The 23,139-nt window shown below is 44.7% G+C and overlaps 1 protein-coding gene across 1 annotated transcript in view; it reads right to left on the bottom strand.

Annotated features, from left to right (window-relative positions):
• Positions 1-23,139, bottom strand: part of LOC144495582 (protein APCDD1-like) — a 39,975-nt gene that overhangs the window by 9,379 nt on the left and 7,457 nt on the right. Inside the window, exons 2-3 of the mRNA XM_078215718.1 lie at positions 20,920-21,100; positions 14,264-14,795 (exon numbers count right to left, since the gene is read on the bottom strand). Coding sequence (XP_078071844.1) covers positions 14,264-14,795; positions 20,920-21,100 — 713 coding nt within the window. The remainder of the gene's footprint in view (positions 1-14,263; positions 14,796-20,919; positions 21,101-23,139) is intronic.

The following is a 23,139-nucleotide window of genomic DNA, read 5'->3' as shown; positions in this document are numbered from 1 at the left end:
AGAATCCCCTCTGATGTGGGAGGAAGCAGCCAGCTAAATGAAGCCATCATTGTGCATTGAGAAGATCTGAGGACTTAATTCATTTCTTTGGTCAGCATGACTCACAGAATGAAAGACTCCGGGCAGAAGGCTGAAGCCCCGACGCTTTCCAGTCAGCACGGAGCATCTGCGCCACATTTATTTTTTTTGCTGCAGATGAAAATACTAGGTTGCTATGGCGATGGTCTTTGTTTAAATCTTATACAGAATGACTGCTGGCAGTGTTTATGTGGTGCACCTGCTTGCAGTGAAGAAAATATCTCCTTTCCTTAATATTTCATTTCGAAATTCCAGCCAGTGCCAGGGAACTATGAGATATTTGGTGCCATATCCTGGTAGGTACTATTTTTTAGCATGAGACTTCCACTGTCTGGGAGTTCTGTGGAAGTGGTTGGAGATGCTTGGTTTGTAATGGCTGGATTAGTCCAATTGATTAAATTCCTTTCCACTCAAATTTTTAAAATGTGCTTTTATTCTCCCCCAATTTTCAAACTGCAAACCGCGCAGCAACAAAATAAATAAAAGAATTAGGGGCCATAGCCTCAAAATAAGGGGCAGCAGGTTTAGTACCGAGTTGAGGAGGAACTTCTTCACACAAAGGATTGTGAATCTGTGGAATTCCCTGCCCAGTGAAGCAGTTGAGGCTACCTCATTGAATGTTTTTCAGGCAAGGATAGATAAATTTTTGAACAGTAAAGGAATTAAGGGTTATGGTGAGCGGGCGGGTAAGTGGAGTCCACGAAAAGATCAGCCATGATCTTATTGAATGGCGGAGCAGGCCCGAGGGGCCAGATGGCCTACTCCTGCTCCTAGTTCTTATGTTCTTATAAACCATCCAGCGTCTCTGCTAGAGTGTATGTCATTTCCCCCGATGGCCTTGTTGAGATGAAGACAGATGAAGTTACAGGATGTGCATTGACCCCACTTGCTCGTCAATTAACTATTCAGCCAGTCCTGTTACCCATCACCCGTCTCTCACTGACTGACCTAGGTTGGTTCCCAGTTAAGTAACACCTTGATTTTAAAATCATCATTCTTGCTTTTAACTCTCTCCCTCACCTCACACCTCCATATCTCTGTGATCTCTGCCAGCCCTAAAATTAAGGCTACATATATAAATACACAAAAATTTTTTCCTGTGAAGTGCCTTGGGCCTTTTCATTATATTAAAGCTACTATTGTTGTTGTTGTTCAGGTTCTGCAAACCATTACATAGAGCTTCTTTTATTCATGTGCATTGACACTGTTTAATCTACATAACAGAGACGATAGACAAGATTTTCCAGCCCCCACAGGCAGTGGAAGCGACTCCATTGCCATTGACCACCGGCAGGATCATGCGGTCCCGCTGATATGTGTGGTGTTTTACATGGCTCGCCCCACCCCTGCTGCAGGATCCTGGCAGCGGGAAGGGCTGGAAAATTCCGCCCTATATCACAGACATTAATAAAATACTCTCACTTTACACAAAGCAAAGGAGCTTTCTCTGGCTTTCCTTACAGATGCTGCCAGACCTGCTGAGATTTTCCAGCATTTTCTCCTTAAGCTTTCACTGGCTGCCAGTTTCTTCACTCTTTTACTCTATTCTGCACCATTCCAACATCAAACATAAAAACATCATTTTGTTTTGTACATGGGATGTGGGCATAGCCGGCAAGCTCAGCATTTACTGCCCACAAATAATTGCTCGCAAGAAGGTAGTGGTGTGTCTGTTGCAGTTTATGCGGTAGGTATAACTACGATGCTATTAGATAGGGAACTATTCTTGTGAGACTATTTTGTAGCAGTTTGATATGACCGCATTGCTTACCAAACCATTTCAGAGGGCAATTAAAAGTCAACCAGTTTGCTGTGGGTCTTGAGTCACAATGAATTATAGAATCCCAACAGCGCAGAAGGAGGCCATTTGGCCCATCGAGCCTGCACTGAAAGCAATCCCACCCAGGTCCTATCCTCATAACTCCATGTATTTACCCTGCTAATCCCTGACACTAAGGGGCAATTTAGCATGGCCAATCAACATCTTTGGACTGTGGGAGGAAACCAGAGCACCTGGAGGAAACCCACGCAGAGAACGTACAAATTTCACACAGTCACTCGAGGCCGGAATTGAACCTTGGTCCCTGGAGCTGTGAGGCAGCAGCACTAACCACTGTACCACCATGCCATGCTGGGTAAGGGTGGCATTTTTCCTTTCCTGAAGGACATAAGTGAATTAGTGCTTCTTTTATGATCATCCGGTAGTTTCTTGGTCATTATTACTGTATTACATTTTTATTCCATATCTATTTAATTAATTGAATTTAAATTCCTGAGCTGGATTTGAACTCATGTCTTGCAAGTCATTAATCTAACGAGTATGATAGCATTCACATTCTTAGAACACATTGTTAAGTTTGAAGCATAGGAGGTTATGGGATTATGGGGAGAGAAGATTTTTTTAAAAAGTGAAAATATATTTCATGTGACAATGTGCATATTTAAAAAACTAAATGTCACATATCTAAGTTAAAATGCATACCAGGCTGTGCAACTAAACATTTTCATGCTCAAAACATCATGCTCAGAATGCAGAAATATCTGGCATAAATACAATATGGATATTGAAACTCAGCTAATGTTCTGGGGACCTGGGTTCGAATTCCACCATGGGAAAATAAAAAATATCTGAAATTAAGAGTCTACTGATGACCATGAAACCATTGTCGATTGTTGGAAAAAACCCATCTGATTCATTAATATCCTTGAGAGAAGGAAATCTGCCGTCCTTACCTGGTCTGGCCTACATGTGACTCCAGAGCCACAGACATGTGGTTGAGTCTCAACTGCCCCTGGGCAACCAGGGATGGGCAACAAATGCTGGCCGGCCAGCGGTGCCCATGTCCCACTAAAAAAATATACATTTATATTCAATATAAATTTAGACGATCTATTAAAACAAAGTCCAAACTGTTAAATCAAGTAGATGTTAAGGATCCCGTGACACTATTTCAAAAACAGTAGGGAGTTCCCTTAGTGCCTTGGCCAACATTCATCTCTCAACCGACACCAAGAAATGAATACAAAACCAAAATATTGTCCATGTTGACATCCAAACTAAAAACAGAAAAATGCTGGAAATACTCTCAGCATCTATGAGAAGAGAAACAGAGTTAACTTTTCAATGCTGTTGAGCTGACTATCGGTGAGGCATCATGTAATATCTTTTCTGGTCACCTTGGGGAACTGAACTACGTTGAATTATGTAGATTTACAGTACACAATCAGGCCTTTCAACCCAACAGCTCTGTACTAGTGTTTGTGCTCCACATGAACTTCCTCCAATCCAAATCAACACTGAAGATGGCAGAGGACAGGGATATGACACTTAAAGCAACACAGAAGGCAAAAAGCAAGGCATACAGCAAAGAATGCTGGACATTGGCAAACAGAAAAGTCCTGCAACAATAAGATGCTGAATTTAGTTCTTTTGATAATTATTAAAATGGTGTTGCCTGTGACATTTTTTGATGTGACACAATGTATCTTGAGTACTTGCATTCATTGTTGAAGCAGACTCAAAAACAGCAACTTACCCAAACTGCTATCCAGTGACATGCTACAAAGGCTGTATTAAAAAACGCTAAAGTGCCTTAAATTAATGAAGTGCTTGGTGGTCTCAAAGTAGAGATAATTTATGCAGTTCAGTAAAAGGACAGGCTGGCTACATCAAAGGCGCGAGGCCCCGCACGGAAGATCTCTTCAGGGCCCTTCCCTGCATGTCTTGCTTGTTGTCTGGTAAAATTCAAGCGCTGTGCTTAACTTTCTGTAGTTCGTCTAGAGAAAATGGGTTTTGCATCAGCTCATATTTCTGCACTGAGATGGTAGGTCAGATGGACACTGAGATAACACTTCCTGCAGAGAGAAGCCGCAGGAATTAAGTGATGCTCGATTATGAATATCCAGATGATGATGTCAAATGCCCCGGAGGAGAGATTTAACCAAGATTGGTTTCTTCCATTAATTGATGCAGCATTAGCCAGCCTGAACAAGAGGCCGACTCCCCTTTACAGTTTATTTGTTTTTCTTTGAAGCATCTTTTAAGATGCGGAAGGCCATAGACAAAAAATTGGCAGCCAAGGCTGATCTTCTCCTCAAACTGAATCCAGTCAGGAATAATCAAGGGCATAAGCATGACATTATTTTCCTTTTCTTTGCCACACAACCTGGGAGATTAAGGCTCGTTCTCATATTCCAGCCAGAAGTCAGGTTTAGTTCACTCAGCATGTGCCATGCATAGAACCTGGACTTTCCTGTTCCATAGTGCATTCATTCCTTGAGTCCATTGAGAGAGACCATTATTCTTTCAATGTGATGGGGAAATGCATCTCAGTTAATTACTGGGAATGGTTCCTCTTCAGAATATTCAGAGGTGACAATGGCTCCTTTTTGAAATTTGCTTCTAAACATCTCCATCTTATTTATATTGGGACATGGAGTCATACAATGCAGAAAGGGCCCTTCAGCCCATCATGTCTGCACTGACAATACCTACCACTAACGGTGCTATAGAGTCATGCAGTGCAGGGACATGTAAATGGACAGGCTCAATCTGGGCATGTAAAAGTTAAAAATGAGACATCATAGAATCATACCGTGCAGAAGAGGCCCTTCGGCCCATTGAGTCTGCACTGATATACAGGAAACTCCTGAACTCCCACCTAATTCCTTCTACCAGCACTTGGCCCATAGCCCTAAATATTATGACGTGCCAGGTACGTTTTAAAGGTTGTGAGGCAACCCACCCCTACCACCCTTCCCGGCAGCGCATTCTAGACCGTCACCACCCTCTGGGTAAAAACGTTTTTCCCTCACATCCCCCTAAACCTCCTGTCCCTAACCTTGGAATCATAGAATCCTACAGTGCAAAAGGAGGCCATTCATAGAACATAGAACATAGAACATTACAGCGCAGAACAGGCCCTTCGGCCCACGATGTTGCACCGACCAGTTAAAAAAAAACTGTGACCCTCCAACCTAAACCAATTTCTTTTCGTCCATGAACCTATCTACGGATCTCTTAAACGCCCCCAAACTAGGCGCATTTACTACTGATGCTGGCAGGGCATTCCAATCCCTCACCACCCTCTGGGTAAAGAACCTACCCCTGACATCGGTTCTATAACTACCCCCCCTCAATTTAAAGCCATGCCCCCTCGTGCTGGATTTCTCCATCAGAGGAAAAAGGCTATCACTATCCACCCTATCTAAACCTCTAATCATCTTATAAGTTTCAATAAGATCCCCTCTTAGCCGCCGCCTTTCCATCGAAAACAATCCCAAATCCCTCAGCCTCTCCTCATAGGATCTCCCCTCCATACCAGGCAACATCCTGGTAAACCTCCTCTGCACCCTCTCCAAAGCCTCCACATCCTTCCTGTAATGTGGGGACCAGAACTGCACACAGTACTCCAAGTGCGGCCGCACCAGAGTTGTGTACAGTTGCAACATAACGCTACGACTCCTAAATTCAATCCCCCTACCAATAAACGCCAAGACACCATATGCCTTCTTAACAACCTTATCTACTTGATTCCCAACTTTCAGGGATCTATGCACACATACACCTAGATCCCTCTGCTCCTCCACACTATTCAAAGTCCTCCCGTTAGCCCTATACTCAACACATCTGTTATTCCTACCAAAGTGAATTACCTCACACTTCTCCGCATTAAACTCCATCCGCCACCTCTCGGCCCAACTTTGCAACCTGTCTAAGTCTTCCTGCAAACTACGACACCCTTCCTCACTGTCTACCACACCACCGACTTTGGTGTCATCAGCAAATTTGCTAATCCACCCAACTATACCCTCATCCAGATCATTAATAAATATTACAAACAGCAGTGGCCCCAAAACAGATCCCTGAGGTACACCACTTGTAACCGCACTCCATGATGAATATTTACTATCAACCACCACCCTCTGTTTCCTATCCGCTAGCCAATTCCTGATCCAATTTCCTAGATCACCCCCAATCCCATACATCTGCATTTTCTGCAGAAGCCTACCATGGTGAACCTTATCAAACGCCTTACTAAAATCCATATATACCACGTCCACTGCCTTGCCCCCATCCACCTCCTTGGTCACTTTCTCAAAAAACTCAATAAGGTTAGTAAGGCACGACCTACCTGCCACAAAACCATGCTGACTATCACCTATCAATTCATTACTCTCCAAATAACTATAAATCCTATCCCTTATAATTTTTTCCAACATCTTGCCGACAACAGAAGTGAGACTCACCGGTCTATAATTCCCGGGGAAGTCTCTGTTCCCCTTCTTAAACAATGGGACAACATTCGCTAACCTCCAATCTTCTGGTACTATACCAGAGGCCAACGACGACCTGAAGATCAGAGCCAGAGGCTCTGCAATCACTTCTCTTGCCTCCCAGAGAATCCTTGGATAAATCCCATCCGGACCAGGGGATTTATCTATTTTCAGACCCTCCAGAATATCCTGCACATCCTCCTTATCAACTGTAATACTGTCTATTCCACTCCCTTGCAACCCAGTGTCCTCCTCAGCTATATTCATGTCCCCTTGCGTGAACACCGAAGAGAAATATTGGTTCAATGCTTCACCAATCTCCTCCGGTTCCACACATAACTTCCCTCTGCCATCTATAACTGGCCCTAAACTTGCCCTAACCAACCTTCTGTTCTTGACATACCTATAGAACGCCTTAGGATTCTCTTTAACCCTATCCGCCAAAGTCTTCTCATGTCCCCTTTTAGCCCTTCTAAGCTCGCTCTTCAACTCCCTCTTAGCCAATCTAAAGCTTTCTAGTGCACTACCCGAGTGCTCACGTCTCATCCGAACATAAGCCTCCTTTTTCTTTTTAACCAACAAAGAAACTTTTTTGGTGCACCACGGTTCCCTAGCCCTACCAATTCCTCCTTGCCTGACAGGGACATACCTATCACAGACTCGCAGTAGCTGCTCCTTGAAAAAACTCCACATGTCGGACGTTCCCAGTCCCTGTAATCTCCTAGTCCAACCTATGTTTCCTAATTCTCTCCTAATAGCCTCATAATTACCCTTCCCCCAGCTAAAACCACTGGCCCGAGGTTCATGCCTATCCCTTTCCATCACTAAGGTGAACGTAACCGAATTGTGGTCACTATCACCAAAATGCACACCAACTTCCAAGTCTAGCACCTGGTCTGGCTCATTTCCCAGCACCAGATCCAATATAGCCTCACCTCTAGTTGGCCTGTCTACATACTGAGTCAAAAAACCTTCCTGCACGCTTTGAACAAAAATTCGGCCCATCGAGTCTGCACTGACCACAATCCCACCCAGACCCTAACCCCATAACCCCACGCATTTACCCTAGGTAGTCCCCCTGACACTAAGGGGCAATTTAGCATGGCCAATCCACCTAACCTTGAACCTTGTGACCGTCCCTTCAGCTAAGGGGAACAGCTGCTCCCTATCCCCCCGTCGATGTCCCTCATAATCTTATACACGTCGTGGAAATAAAATGTTAACTTTCCTTATGATTTTAGTTTTCTGCACCTGGACCAAGGGAATAAAATATTATTTAAATATCTGGGAGCCCCAAATGGTCATTTATGAAAAAAATCAATCATCATTGCTGCTGCCTCTTTATGATCCCACAGCTGAATTAATGATACGTTTGCTTGTTGGATACCGATCACTTCCAATCACACGGAAGTTGCTAAAGCTCTCGGGCACCTTGCAGGTTGATGGATGATAAGTATTGCGAATGTGAGAGTCTAACATGGAAAAGGAGTATTCAGAGCAGCAGCAGCAATCCTGTGCTGACAAGATGGATGAGTGAATCTGCTGGTTTCACATCGCCCCGTCTTGTTCTAATCGAGGGTCAATTTTAACTTTTATTTGACTAACATGATCGTCCAGCCACAATTTCTTCGAGTGACAAATAAGAGCTTAATTACAGTTTTGCAGTTTGTGTGAGGAAATGTGTCAGTTGTGTGATTTCAAGAAGATATTAGATATAGGTTATAGGTTATAGATATAGGTTGAAGGAGGAAATTTTCCAGAAAACCATATTTTATATCATCAAACATATTTACTTATTGGACTAATTGGCACCACTCATAACGGGCCAGCAATGCAGAGGGGCACCCCCGGATGGATATTCGATCGGGTCCCCCCCTGCACAGCTGAGAGACTCGCGAATTTCAAAGACTACGGAAGATCCCTAATCTGCCTAGCAACAGCGCGCAGCTGCATTTTAAACTGGCCAAGGACGATCAAGATCCCTACGAAACGAGACATAGAGTGGGTTATCAAAACCAAGCTATCACTGAAATATTACCAATTCGGCCAAGGCAGACATAAAAATCTGATAAACTAAGATATAAGAATAAAAGGTTAGAATGAAATACTCCAGACATCCAACAGGACAGGATGACATTAACACTCAATCTCACAAGCAGGAAACACAGACACGAAACAATAAGATCAATTCAGATAAGAGGACACATAGAGAAGATAATGGGAAACGCATTTAGACACCGGGGCAGGACCAAGTAGTCCCATTCACACAAACACACACCATACAAATGCAAATTGACAAGCCTCCCAGAGAACTTCCTGACTTGACAGACCACTTTATACATATTGTAAAAATGCATAATCAAATGTTCCCGCTCGAATTTGGATCCCTATAAAGATCCAGAGCTGATGTGAAAGGATTGAGATCAACGTGGCCAAGCCACTGTTTCTGAGCTGGCTACGGGGGTCTCCCTGGGATCCCAGTAATTGTACAATAAAGACACGCTTTGAACCTTGATTTGCGACTCAACTTCTATTCTGCACTGGTAAAGGGATATTTCCCTACAACAAGGTTATATAAGTTATAGGTTATAGATATAGAGCTCTGACGAAAGGTCATCCAGACTCTCAACGTTGGCTCTATTCTCTCCCCACAGATGCTTTCAGACCTGCTGAGATTTTCCAGCAATTTCTGTATCGAATCTGATGATCAGCCATGATCGAAATGAATGGCGGAGCACATTCAAAAGGCCGAATGGCTTCTAGTTTCTGTGTTTCTATAATTAAATAAATGGGTAAGGAAATGAAGTGTATGATTCAAAGATGAGGCAATTGTTGAGATTGGTAAAACAAGTCAGTTATGCATTTGTAATGAAATATCATAATACGGGATGGCACAGGCAAACTTGGAAGTTGACAAGGTCCCAAGCCAAGTAGTAACCAGACTTAAATTCTGCAGATTCACCTGCTTGAACTGCAACACACATATGCTATGCTGTGAGATAGCTGGTACTGACTAATGCAAATTGAAAGAGTACCAGGGTGTTAAAGCAGCAGAACAAACTATTTGAGCCAAACATACCAACCTGTTGTCAAGTTATTAAGTTTGGTATGGCTCCTATTCTGACCAAGACTGCAAGAAACTACAAAGGGTTGTGAACATAGTCCATCACTCAAACCAACCTCCCATTCATTGACTCTGTCTACACTTCCCGCTGCCTCAGAAAAGTAGCCAGCAGAACCAAGGACCCCACGCACCCCAGGCATACTTTTTTCCACCTTCTTCCATCGGGAAAATGATACAGAAGTTTGAAATTACGTACCAACTGACTCAAGAACAGCTTCTTCCCTGCTGCCATCAGACTTTTGAATGGACTCACCTTATATTAAGTTGATCTTTCTCTACACCCTAGCTTTGACTGTAACACTACATTCTGCACTCTCTCCTTCCCTTCTCCCCATATACTCTATGAACGGTATACTTTTTCTGTACAGTGCACAAGAAACAATACTTTTCACTGTATCCCAATACATGTGACAATAATAAATCAAATCAAGTCAAAAGTCTGAGAGACAAAGGAAAGTTAGAGTTGGAGCACGATATTGAACGTGACATAATACTGACATAAAGGCCATAAAGGGAGATGTTGTGCCAATAGACATGGAACTATGACGAACAATTCACAGATGAAGAAACCTCACTTGACATGGCTCTTACACTTGGGACAATCACTTGTCCTGATTGATAAAGTTGCCTCGTCATGAATGCTCCCATGGTGCTATGGTCTCATGGATGTGGGCGTCGCTGGCTGGGCCAGCATTTGTTGCCCATCCCTAAATGCCCTTCAACTGAGTGGCCATTTCAAAGGGTAGTTAAGAGTCAACCACATTGCTGTGGGTCTGGAGTCACATGTAGGCCAGAGCAGGTAACTTTAGTGAACCAGAGAGATTTCCATGACAATCGACAATGGTTTCATTGTTACTGAGCCTTACTTTTGTTTTAATTCCACATTTTTATGAATTAATTTAAATTCCACCAGCTGCTGTGGTGAGATTTGAACCTGTCCTCCCCCCTCCCTCCCACCACTCCCCAAACATTAGCCTGGGCCTCTGGATTACTGGCCCAGTGACACTACATACTCCCTGGTTCCATCTTTAAACTCCCTTTATACTTTACATTTATACTTGAAAGCTTGTCACAAATAAAGATTACAGGACTGACTAACAATACATAATTTACTTCTACACCCAAGCAAACGTTGTATGGCCGTTGGTTGCCTCTGATACCAGACTGCATTGGGTTCAGATCTGATTTTGAAGCCAGTTTAGTGTTTGGATAAATTTCCAAAATGCAATTCAGACAGCAAAATTCCAGGACCGGGATTCTCCGATCTCATTCGTCCCGCCACTGCCTGCCAGCGAGAACGGAGAATTTGGTGCTCAGCCAAAACTCCACTCACTGCAGTGGGACCGGAGAATCCCAGACGGAGGCAAGGACAGAGAATTCCAGCCCAGGAATTTCAAATAGAAATCCAATTTTTCATTCACTCTGTATCTTATGGAATTGGGACTTTAATTCTTTTAACAACTTTTAAACCATAACTGCCACATTTCCTGCACCATTTCTGTCACCTCCTACTCTGCCTGTATCCTACCATCTCCTACTTTGCCTGTATTCCGCCATCTCCAACTCTGCCTGTATCCTGCCATCTCCTTTTCTGCCTGTGTTCCTGCCATCTCCTGTTCTGCCTGTATCCTGCCATCTCCGACTCTGCCTGTATCCTGCCAGTTCCTACTCTGCCTGTATCCCACCATCTCCGGCTCTGCCTGTATCCTGCCATCTCCTACTCTGCCTGTATCCTGCCATCTCCAACTCTGCCTGTATCCTGCCATCTCCTACTCTGCCTGTATCCTGCCATCTCCTACTCTGCCTGTATCCTGCCATCTCCTACTCTGCCTGTATCCTGCCATCTCTTATTCTGCCTGTATCCTGCCATCTCCTATTCGGCCTGTATCCTGCCATCTCCTATTCTGCCTGTATCCTGCCATCTCTGACTCTGCCTGTATCCTGCCATCTCCGGCTCTGCCTGTATCCTGCCACTTCCTACTCTGCCTGTATTCTGCCATTTCCTACTCTGCCTGTATCCTGCCATCTCCGGCTCTGCCTGTATCCTGCCATCACTGGCTCTGCCTGTATCCTGCCATCTCCTACTCTGCCTGTATCCTGCCATCTCTTATTCTGCCTGTATCCTGCCATCTCCTATTCTGCCTGTATCCTGCCATCTCTGACTCTGCCTGTATCCTGCTATCTCCGGCTCTGCCTGTATCCTGCCACTTCCTACTCTACCTGTATCCTGCCATCTCCTACTCTGCCTGTATCCTGCCATCTCCTACTCTGCCTGTATCCTGCCATCTCCTACTCTGCCTGTATCCTGCCATCTCCTACTCTGCCTGTATCCTGCCATCTCCTATTCTGCCTGTATCCTGCCATCTCTGGCTCTGCCTGTATCCTGCCATTTCCTACCATCTCCTACTCTGCCTGTATCCTGCATCTCCTACTTTGTCTGTATCCTACCATTTCCTATGCTGCCTTCCTCCACCATCCTCTACACTGCTAATTTCCTGCCATCTCCTATTCTGCCTGTATCCTGCCATCTCCTACTCTGTCTGTTTCCTGCCATCTCCGGCTCTGCCTGTATCCTGCCATCTCCTATTCTGCCTGTATCCTGCCATCTCCTACTCTGCCTGTATCCTGCCATTTCCGGCTCTGCCTGTATCCTGCCATCTCCTATTCTACCTGTATCCTGCCATTTCCTACTCTGTCTGTATCCTGCCATTTCTTACCATCTCTTACTCTGCCTGTATTCCGCAATCTCCAACTCTGCCTGTATCCTGCCATCTCCTATTCTGCCTGTATCCTGCCATTTCCTACTCTGCCTGTATCCTGCCATCTCCTATTCTGCCTGTATCCTGCCATCTCCTACTCTGCCTGTATCCTGCCATCTCCTACTCTGCCTGTATCCTGCCATCTCTGGCTCTGCCAGTATTCTGCCATTTCCTACTCTGCCTGTATCCTGCCATCTCCTACTCTGCCTGTATCCTGCCATCTCCTACTCTGCCTGTATCCTGCCATCTCTGGCTCTGCCTGTATCCTGCCATTTCCTACTCTGCCTGTATCCTGCCATCTCCTACTCTGCCTGTATCCTGCCATTTCCTACTCTGCCTGTATCCTGCCATCTCCTACTCTGCCTGTATCCTGCCATCTCCTACTCTGCCTGTATCCTGCCATTGCCTACTCTGTCTGTATCCTGCCATCTCCTATTCTGCCTGTATCCTGCCATCTCTGGCTCTGCCTGTATCCTGCCATTTCCTACTATCTCCTACTCTGCCTGTACCCTGCCATCTCCTACTTTGTCTGTATCCTACCATTTCCTATGCTGCCTTCCTCCACCATCCTCTACACTGCTAATTTCCTGCCATCTCCTATTCTGCCTGTAACATGCCATCTCCTACTCTGCCTGTATCCTGCCATCTCCTACTCTGTCTGTATCCTGCCATTTCTTACCATCTCTTACTCTGCCTGTATTCCGCAATCTCCAACTCTGCCTGTATCCTGCCATCTCCTATTCTGCCTGTATCCTGCCATCTCCTATTCTGCCTGTATCCTGCCATCTCCTACTCTGCCTGTATCCTGCCATCTCCAGCTCTGCCTGTATCCTGCCATCTCCTATTCTGCCTGTATCCTGCCATCTCCTACTCTGCCTGTATCCTGCCATCTCCTACTCTACCTGTATCCTGCCATCTCCAGCTCTGCCTGTATCCTGCCATCTCCTACTCTGCCTGTATGCTGCCATCTCCTACTTTGTCTGTATCCTGCCATCTCCTACTTTGTCTGTATCCTGCCATTTCCTACTTTGTCTGTATCCTACCATTTCCTATGCTGCCTTCCTCCACCATCCCCTACTCTGCTTATTTCCTGCCATCCCCTACTCTGCCTCTATCTTGATTCCTGTTCAACTTCAGCTCTCAGCAAAGGTTGCAAGCTAGTCTGTCTAACATTATTCTCAATTTCTATTTCGAGGTGTTATGAAATTGGAGAGACTGTGTTAAGCTGCAGCATTACCCAACATGGAACAAAAAACGATATTTGAAAAAGCGAACAAAAAAAATCTAAGTAATATGATAGAATCATAGGGATTATAGCACAGGAGGCCATTTGGCCCATCGTGCCTTTGCTAACACAGGGAGAGCTATCCAATTAATCTCACTATCTCGTTCCTTCCCCATAGCCCTGGAATTTAAAAAATATATTCATTCATGAGACCTGGGCATCACTGGTTAGGTCGACATTTATTGCTCATCCCTAATTGTCCTTGAGAAGGTGATGAGTTGCCTTCTTGAACCATCACAGTCCATGTGGTGTAGGTACATCCACAGTGCTCCTAGGGAGGGAATTCCGGCATTTTGACCCAGCGACTGGGAAGGAACGATGAAATATTTTCAAGTCAGGATGGTGAATGGCTTGGGGAGGAACTTGCAGGTGGCATTTATTCAAAGTGGGGTGTCCAGAATTAGGGGTCATAGTTTGAGGATAAGGGGTAAACCTTTTAGAACTGAGGTGAGGAGAAATTTCTTCACCCAGAGGGTGGTGAATGTGTGGAATTCACTACCACAGAAAGTAGTTGAGGCCGAAACTTTGTGTGATTTCAAGAAGAAATGAGCTATAGCTCTTGGGGCTAAAGGGATCAAGGGATATGGGGGGAAGGCGGGAACAGGATATTGAATTTGATGATCAGCCATGATCAAAATGAATGGCACAGCAGGTTTGAAGGGCTGAATGGCCTCCTCCTGCTTCTAGTTTCGATGTTCCTATAACTGGTTTCAATAATATCAGTCAGAAAATCAGAGTTACCTTAGCATTCTGCAGTGCAGGCTGATAGCTGGAGGGTCTGTAGTACATGCGCTGGGACCAATCCGTGTGGATATCCCCCAGGAAGAGCTCCTGGATCACATGCTCGGGATTGTGGTGCAGGTGCTGCTTTTCCACTCTGAGCAGCTGCAGCTCGTGCATGGCGAAGTTCAGAGCCCGGAAACAGTTACAGCCGCTCTCGTCGCTCCAAATGTCGTAGCTGACGTTCGGCTCCCAAACCTTCTGCCCCGGCACAAACCCCGGGCACGACCTGTTCAATTTCAGGCTCATCTCCTCGGCTGTCACCTTGTTGTGGGAGATGATCTGAACCCTGTGAAGGTGGTAGTCAGCCTCAGTTCCTCCTCGTATGATCCAGGAAGCCTGGCGCAAGCGGAGTTTCCCTTTGATCACCAAGGTGTAGGTGGGACGTGTGCAGTGGTTGTCTCCATAGTTAAACTGATAAGCTTTGAATGTGTTGTTGGAGTAAAACTTGTAGGATCTGGTAATGAACTCAGGACCTGGTCTCACCTCGCAACTGCAAAGAGATGATAATTAGCTTCACAACCAGCAAGGCTTTCATTTAGAAAGTTTGGTTTAAATTATAAAATCTATTTTTATAAAATTGTAAAATTTATATAATTTATAAAATCTGATTTTAGCATAGCTTATAAAGTTTATGTTTATTTATTAGCATCACAGGTAGGCTTACATTAACATTGCAGTGAAGTTACTGTGAAAATCCCCTAGTCGCCACGCTCCGGTGCCTGTTCAGATACACTGAGGAAGAATTTAGCATGGTCAATGCACCTAACCAGCACATCTTTCGGACTGTCGGAGGAAACCGGAGCACCCGGAGGAAACCCACGCAGACACGGGGAGAACGTGCAAACTCCACACAGACAGTGACCCAAGCCGGGAATCGAACCCGGGTCCCTGGCTTTGAGGGGCAGCTGGGCTAACAACTGTGTCACTGTGCCGCCCTATGTGCCACCCTCTATGTCACCATGCCATCCGTTCTTTGGATCATAGACAGCATTTTCAACATAAACTGTTAGAACCAAAATTACATTTCTCTCTTTTAAGGTCTTCGCCTGAATTGTCCATCTACAGCAGTCAAGAAGTTGAGAGCAAAATTTGTTTCTTTACCCATTTCACTACCAATTAATTGGAGGAATCTGTGACAGAACTCCAAATATCTTTGCTCTCCTTTTTGAGATAAGTCAGGCGTCCACCTGTCTGTCCTACCAACAAGGCAGTCAGGACCTGACTCAGTACAAAATTATATTCTACTTTTCCATCGAGGACTATGGAAGGGAGGGTTAATGAAAGAACACTAATAGAGCTGAAAGAAGCTTTATATTTCAGTTCATTATTGAGGGAGCACAGTTCTGGGCATCTATATTTCAGGTCTATGTCTGAATTGAATAGGGCTAGTAATACAATGAATTCTCTTCAATTAATACCAGATAGAATGTTTTACTCACAAACAATAACTTATCATTGACAAAAATTGATTTCTCCATCTCTCTCCTTGGCAACTCTCTGACGTGGGACTACACCATTCATAAATTTAGTGTTGTCGTGGACTTAGAATAGCTTCTAACCACATAACCACCTCATCATCAAGACCATCTACTTCCAACTCTGTTCCATCATCCAACTCTATTCATGCCTTTGTCACCTCTAGATTTGGCTGTTTGGACACTCTGCAGGCCTCCCACCTTCTATCCTACATAAACTGGAGCTCATCCAAAACAAAGCTTCTCATATCCGAACTCACACCAAGTCCCATTCATTCATCAGCCGGATGATTGCTCACCTATAAGGCTCCTGGTTTTGCAATGCTTGATTTTAAAATTCTCATCCTTGTTTTCAAACTGCATCAAGGCCTCATCCCTCCTCATCCCTGTAATCTCCTCCAGACCTGCAACCCTCTGAGAAAGGACAGCACGATGGCACAGTGGTTAGCACTGCTGCCTCACAGCATCGGGGACCCGGGTTCGATTCCCGGCTTGGGTGACTGTCTGCATGGAGTTTGCACATTCTCCCTGTGTCTACGTGAGTTTCCTCTGGGTGCTCCGGTTTCCTCCCACAGTCCAAAGATGTGCGGGTTAGGTTGATTGGCCATGCTAAAATTGCCCCTTAGTGTCCTGAAATGCGTAGATTAGAGGGATTAGCGGGTAAAATATGTAGGGATATGGGGGTAGGGCCTGGGTGGGATTGTGATCGGTGTAGACTCGATGGGCCGAATGGCCTCTTTCTGTACTGTAGGGTTTCTATGATTTCCTCCCACAGTCCACAAAGATGTGCAGGTTAGGTGGATTGGCCATGCTAAATTGCTCTTTGTTGTCCCAAGATGTGTAGGTTAAGGGGATTAGCGGGGTAAATATGTGGGGTTATGGAAGTAGGGCATGGGTGGGATATTCTGAATTCATTCATCCTAAAGCACTCCAATTTCTTAAACAATTCCAATGTCTTTCCATTCGTTATTCTATCTGGAAACCCATTCCACACAAGTCTTTGTTCTGAAAACAAAAATCCTGATGACAATCCTAAAATTGCTTTTACTAGTGACTCCTTAGCCAATAACTGAATTTTTAAGTAGTCTTCTGGGTTTCCTTATTCCTTCCCCTTAACCATTTCATTCATAAAATCACTTCTCTGACACGTTGGAAAACACAAGTTAGTTCAATCTTTCCACATAAATCACACATCTGACACTCTTCCAGCTTCCTGCTTGACTATTCATCCCTACACTCTCTGTACTCCTGAAGGGTTTCCCCATACATACAATATGCTTTCTTTTCTTTCTTTATCAAACCCTCGATATCACTTGATGTCCAGGGTTCCCTTGAGCTTGCCGCTCTTGCCCTTCACTCTTAGAGAAGCACCTTGGCCCTGAACTCGCACTATTTCACTTTTAAAAGACTTCCACTCTCCAAATATACATTTACCTGCAAGCAGCTGCTCCCAGTCTACGTTTGCCAGATCCTGTCCAATAATATTGAAATCAACCTTGTCCCAATTCACACACTTGATTTCTGGACTATCCTTGGCTTGTTCCATAATAACTTTGAAACTTACAGTTACGGCCACTATCCACAAAATGCTCGCTCACTGACACTTCGACCACTTGCCCGGCTTCATTCCCTAGGATCGGATCTTGCACTGCCCCATCGCCAGTAGGTCTATCTACGTACGGGCATGAAAAGCCCTCCTGGATGCACTTTAAACATTTCAGCCCATCTAATCCTTTCACACTAAGGTGATTTCTGTTAATATTGGTGAAATTGAAATTCCCTACTATTATAACCCTAGTCCTCTCACACCTCTCTGTGATTTGCCTCCATATCCACTCCTCTATCTCCCTCTGATTGTTGGGAGGCCTGTAGTATAATCCCAGCAAGGTGATCGCCCCTTTTTTATTTCTAAACTCTTCCCATATGGCCTCATCGGAAGAACTTTCTAAGACATCCTCCCTCATTACTGCAGTGAAGGTCTCTTTTATCAATAATGCAATGCCCCCTCCTCTCTTAAATTCACCCCCCCCTCAATCATACTTGAAATGTCTGTACCCAGGCAAGTTGAGTTGCCAATCCCGCCCTTCTTTCAACCATGTCTCAGTGATTGCAACAATATCATATATCTGTGTGCTGATCAAAGCTCTAAGTTCATCTGCCTTATCAGACAGGTTCCTTGCATTAAAATGGATGCAATTTAGCCTTCCGAACCTCTCATCTGCCTTATCAGTCCTATGTCTTCTCTGCCTGCTGGACTGACCTAGTTTTCCTCCTATATTTGACTGAACCTCACTCCCAACTGTACATCTACTCTGTGCCCCATCCCCCTGCCAAATTAGTTTAAAACCTCCCCAACAGCAAGAGCAAACCTCTCAGTAAGGATATTGGACCACCTCCAGTTTAGGTGCAACCCATCCAGCTTGTATAGGTCCCCCATCTACCCCAGAAACTGTCCCAATGATCCAAAAATTTAAAACCTTCCCTCCCACACCATTCTGCTAGCTATGCATTATCTGCATCAAGTTTAATCTGCAATTGTGCCGCACACTTGCCATATCTTATTAAACTCATTCTCTATTCCTGAGCCACCACTTCTGATTTTATTGCTAATTCCTAGTTTGGTTAAATCCTGGTAAAAAGAATAGCCTACCTTCTGCAAATTACTTACTCACCGCAGTGTCTCTGGTTTATGTATCAGTGGTGTTGATTGTTTTTAAATTTAAATGTCAGTGAACATGCTATGGACACCTTTAAATGGTAGAAGACATTGAGTGAAATGTGTGTCTATAAACAACTAACAAGCCTCTTCCAAATTTCTCTCCCCAACACCTCTGGTGAAGTAGATTGGAGATGAATTTGGTACTGTATTGTTAAGTGCAAGTGCAATAATGAACTGACAGTTGTTTAGCCTAGTTTCACTTATGTTCATATGTTATAAATTAAGTTACATCTGTCCTTTTAATTTCGGGACTGAGTAGTGCTTCACCTCAGAGGGAACATCAAGCAGGTCCAAAGTGTTTGGACTGACATTGCTGGTATTCGCGTGTTAAGTAAATTGTTGATGTAATGTAAGTCATGTCACAGTTAATTGTGTAGAGCACAAGCCGCATGATGAACAATGAGGGATCCCACTAACTAAGCATTCGTTCAACACTGGGGGGAGTTGAAATTATTTGGAATTATTTTTGTTATTTAGGAAGTGACCAAGTATGAAAAGGTTAGAATCATAGAATCATAGAAATCCTACAGTGCAGAAAGAGGCCATTCGGCCCATCGAGTCTGCACCGACCACAATTCCACCCAGGCCCTACACCCATATCCCAACATATTTACCCACTAATTCCTCTAATCTATGCATCTCAGGACACTAAGGGGCAATTTTATCATGGCCAATCAACCTAACCCGCACATCTTTGGACTGTGGGAGGAAACCGGAGCACCTGGAGGAAACCCACGCAGACACAAGGAGAATGTGCAAACTCCACACAGACAGTGACCCAAGCCGGGAATCGAACCCGGGTACCTGGAGCTGTGAAGCAGCAGTGCTAACCACTTTGCTACCGTGCCGCCAACTTAGGTTAGAAGACTGAATCCGTTAGGCGGCACAGTGGTTAGTGTGGAGGGAGCCGGGTTCAATTCCGGCCTCGGGTGATTGTCTGTGTGGAGTCTGCACGTTAGAATCATAGAATCTTACAGTGCAGAAGGAGGCCATTCAGCCCATCGAGTCTGCACTGACCGCAATCCCACCCAGGCCCTATCCCCATAACCCCATGCATTTATCCTAGCTAGTCCCCCTGACACTAAGGGGCAATTTGTCATGGCCAATTCACCTAACCCGCACATCTTTGGACTGTGGGACGAAACCGCAACACCTGGAGGAAAACCCACTCAGACAAGGGGAGAACATGGGTGGCACGGTGGCACAATGGTTAGCACTGCTGCCTCACAGCGCCAGGAACCCGGGTTCAATTCCTGGCTTGGGTCACTGTCTGTGTGGAAGTATACAATGAAACTGTCTGACATTGGGAAGTTCGGAAGAACAAAGGGACCTTGACGTGTTTGTCCATAGATTTCTGAAGGCGGAAAGGCAGGTTAATAGGGTGGTGAAAAAGGCATATGGCACACTCGCCTTTATCAATCGGGGTATAGATTACAAAAGCAGAGAGGTCATGATGGAGTTGTATAGAACTTTGGCGAGGCCACAGCTGGAGTGCTGTGTGCAGTTCTGGTCGCCACATTATAGGAAGGACGTGAATGCACTGGAGGGGGTGCAGAGGAGATTCACCAGGATGCTGCCTGGGATGGAACTTTGAAGTTATGGCGGCACCATGGCACAGTGGTTAGCACTGCTGCCTCACAGGGCCAGGGACCTGGGTTCGATTCCCGGCTTGTGTCACTGTCTGTGTGGAGTCTGCACGTTCTCCCTGTGTCTGCATGGGTTTCCTCCGGGTGCTCCGGTTTCCTCCCACTGTCCAAGATGAGTGGGTTAGGTGGATTGGACTAACCACCTAAGGGTTAGTGTCAGGGGGACTAGCTAGGGTAAATGCATGAGGTTGTGGGGATGGGGCCTGGGTGGGATTGTGGTCAATGCGGACATGATGGCCTCCTTCTGCACTGTCGGGATTCTATGATTCTAAGAGAGGTTGGATGGGCTTGGTTTGTTTTCTCTGGAGCAAAGAAGACTGAGGGGTGAACTGATTGAGGTGTTCAAAATTATGAGGGACATGGACAGGGTGGATAGGGAGCAGCTGTTCCCCTTAGGTGAAGGGTCAGTTACGAGGGGACACAAGTTAAAAGTGAGGGGTGGGAGGTTTAGGGGGATTTGAGGAAAAACGTTTTCACTCAGAGGGCGGTGGCGATCTGGAATGCGCTGCCCGGGAGGGTGGTGGAGGCGGGATGCCTCACATCCTTTAAAAAGTACCTGGATGAGTACTTGGCACGCCATAACATTCAAGGCTATGGGCCAACTGCTGGCAAGTGGGATTAGGTAGGCAGGTCAGGACATTTCATGCGTCAGTGCGGACTTGATGGACTGAAGGACCTCTTCTGCACTGTAGGATTCTGTGATTCTGTGATTATATGTTGAAATCATCTGTTTATCAGTTATTAGACAGGTGAGGTTGACTGGTCTTTACTCACCTTGTGGAGACCCAATGACTCTCCACCTGAGGTGGCATCTGGACAGTGATCCTGGCTCCATTGTATAGGTGCTTCAACATGTGATGGCATTGAAAATCTTTGCTAAACTTGCCAAGGATCTTCTCAATGGACCTGCTTGATGTTCCCTCTGAGTAGTGGAGAGATGAAGCACTACCCAATCCTGGAACGGAAAGACACATGTAACTTAATTTAAAACATGTGAACATGTTATAGGCTAAAGTACAGTCCTAGTGATTGAACTCTCCAGGTTAAGTTTGTGTTTGTCTTTTTGTAATGAATGGACCTGTAAAGTTTGTTGTTTGAGTATATTTTCAGTACGTGGAAAGGCGTGGTTTCCAACGATGGACGTAAGACCATAAGACATAGGAGCAGAAGTAGGCCAATTGGCCCATTAAGATTTCTCCTGGAGATAGCCCTGAAGATCTCTGTACATATGAGGCCGACACTTGCTTCCCCATCCTGGGCACTTGTACAATTTTGACACTAAAAACATGGATCGGCTGCACTTTGACTGATGTTTTGCAATTTAGTTATGTTCAGTTGTCTCGACTAGTTGGCTGACTCAGTCATTTTGAATAAAACAAACTGGTCCGTTCACTTCTTGTAAAAACCACAAGCTGCCTTTGAGCACACTGAACTCAGGAATCCAATTGCTCTCAGAAACACTAATTAGCACATTGACCTTGAGTTAAGGTTCATAAAGAAATGTTGTGCTTCTAACCACCTTCCTGGAAGGACTCCTCAGTTACTTCTTTTGAAAGCCAGCATGAAGAACAGGTTGATATTCCCTCTGCAAAGCACATCTCAATTATCCCCAATTAACCATTCACACAGAAACCCGTGTAGCATTGCTCACAGCAGGTTTGATTGCCCAGCCAGTTTGCTGACTATTTAAACCTTTCTTTCTAGCTATAAGGACTGTTTGCTTTGTTTTGATTTATTATTGTCACATGTATTAGTATACAGTGAAAAGTATTGTTTATTGCGCACTATACAGACAAAGCATACTGTTCATAGAGAAGGAAAGGAGAGAGTTTGGGACTGATTCCCTCTTCCTGGTAAAGAGCAAAATGCATGAAAACAGGTGCAAGTCACCACAATACAATACACATGCATTTTTGGGAATATTAATGATGCAGGGATTGTGACAATACTACTCTGGGTGTTTGCCTGGCTCGCTGTCAGAGATGGAAAACCATTGGGTGTCTACAAGATGAGTAAACCCGAGTTAATATCACACAGTGGTAATGAGCAATGTGGGCTTCACTTTGCTCCTTCCGAGCACCCTGAACTGAAGGCTTCCGTAGGCCAGCGAGGAAGGACACACAGGGTTAAAGACCATTCAGCAGCTATCTTTGACTGGAAGAGTTTGACTCTGGCACCCGTTAGCACTGAGAAGCCTGAGGAGCAACTTCTTCACCCACAGGATGGTGAATGTGTGGAATTCATTACTGCAGAAAGGAGTTGAGGCCAAAACACTGTGTGATTTCAAGAAGGAATTAAATATAGCTCTTGGGATATGGGGGGAAGTGTGGATCAGGATATTGAATTTGAAGATCAGCCATGATCAAGCTCAATGGTGGAGCAGACTCGAAGGGCCGAATGGCCTACTCCTGCTTCTAGTTTCGATGTTTACTTGGTTTCTGTCAGAGGATAGAGGAAAATTGGTTTACTTCTGATATTTAATTTGTTTTGTTTTTATTGTTGTATTTCTTTCAGTAAAAATGTGTAGTAACCATAAAATTCAAAGCGGCCCCATTGTTGCACTGAGGTCACATTCCTATTATTATTGCAAGAAGTTTAGGATCACATTGGTGCGGGTGATTATTGCAAAGTAAAGTTGTATGTTCCAATGTTTTAATTACACAGCAGGAATGGAGTACTGTGCAATTACATAACAGTTATCTCTGCTATCATGTCCTTTTACATGCAGTGGAATAATTTTGATTTTACTATATTTCCAATCTTGAAGTACAATGCCCCTTCTGTTCCATTCAAGTTATTTGATTGTGCAAGCCAGCAGTGCATCACTGGTGCCGTGGCACTTACTCCCAGCCGCCAAGAAAAACCAGAAAGTCATAAAGAAATGTAATTAACATTAACCCTTCATACACCAACGCAGCAGAGAGTTTCAATGCAGCAGTGTACTTTTAGACTGGAGCAACACTGATAACATGATAAGCAATTTAACTCAGTTCC

The sequence above is a fragment of the Mustelus asterias genome, chromosome 7 (genome assembly GCF_964213995.1).
Source record: "Mustelus asterias chromosome 7, sMusAst1.hap1.1, whole genome shotgun sequence".
NCBI lineage: Eukaryota > Metazoa > Chordata > Chondrichthyes > Carcharhiniformes > Triakidae > Mustelus > Mustelus asterias.
This window is presented reverse-complemented; position numbering and strand designations above follow the sequence as displayed.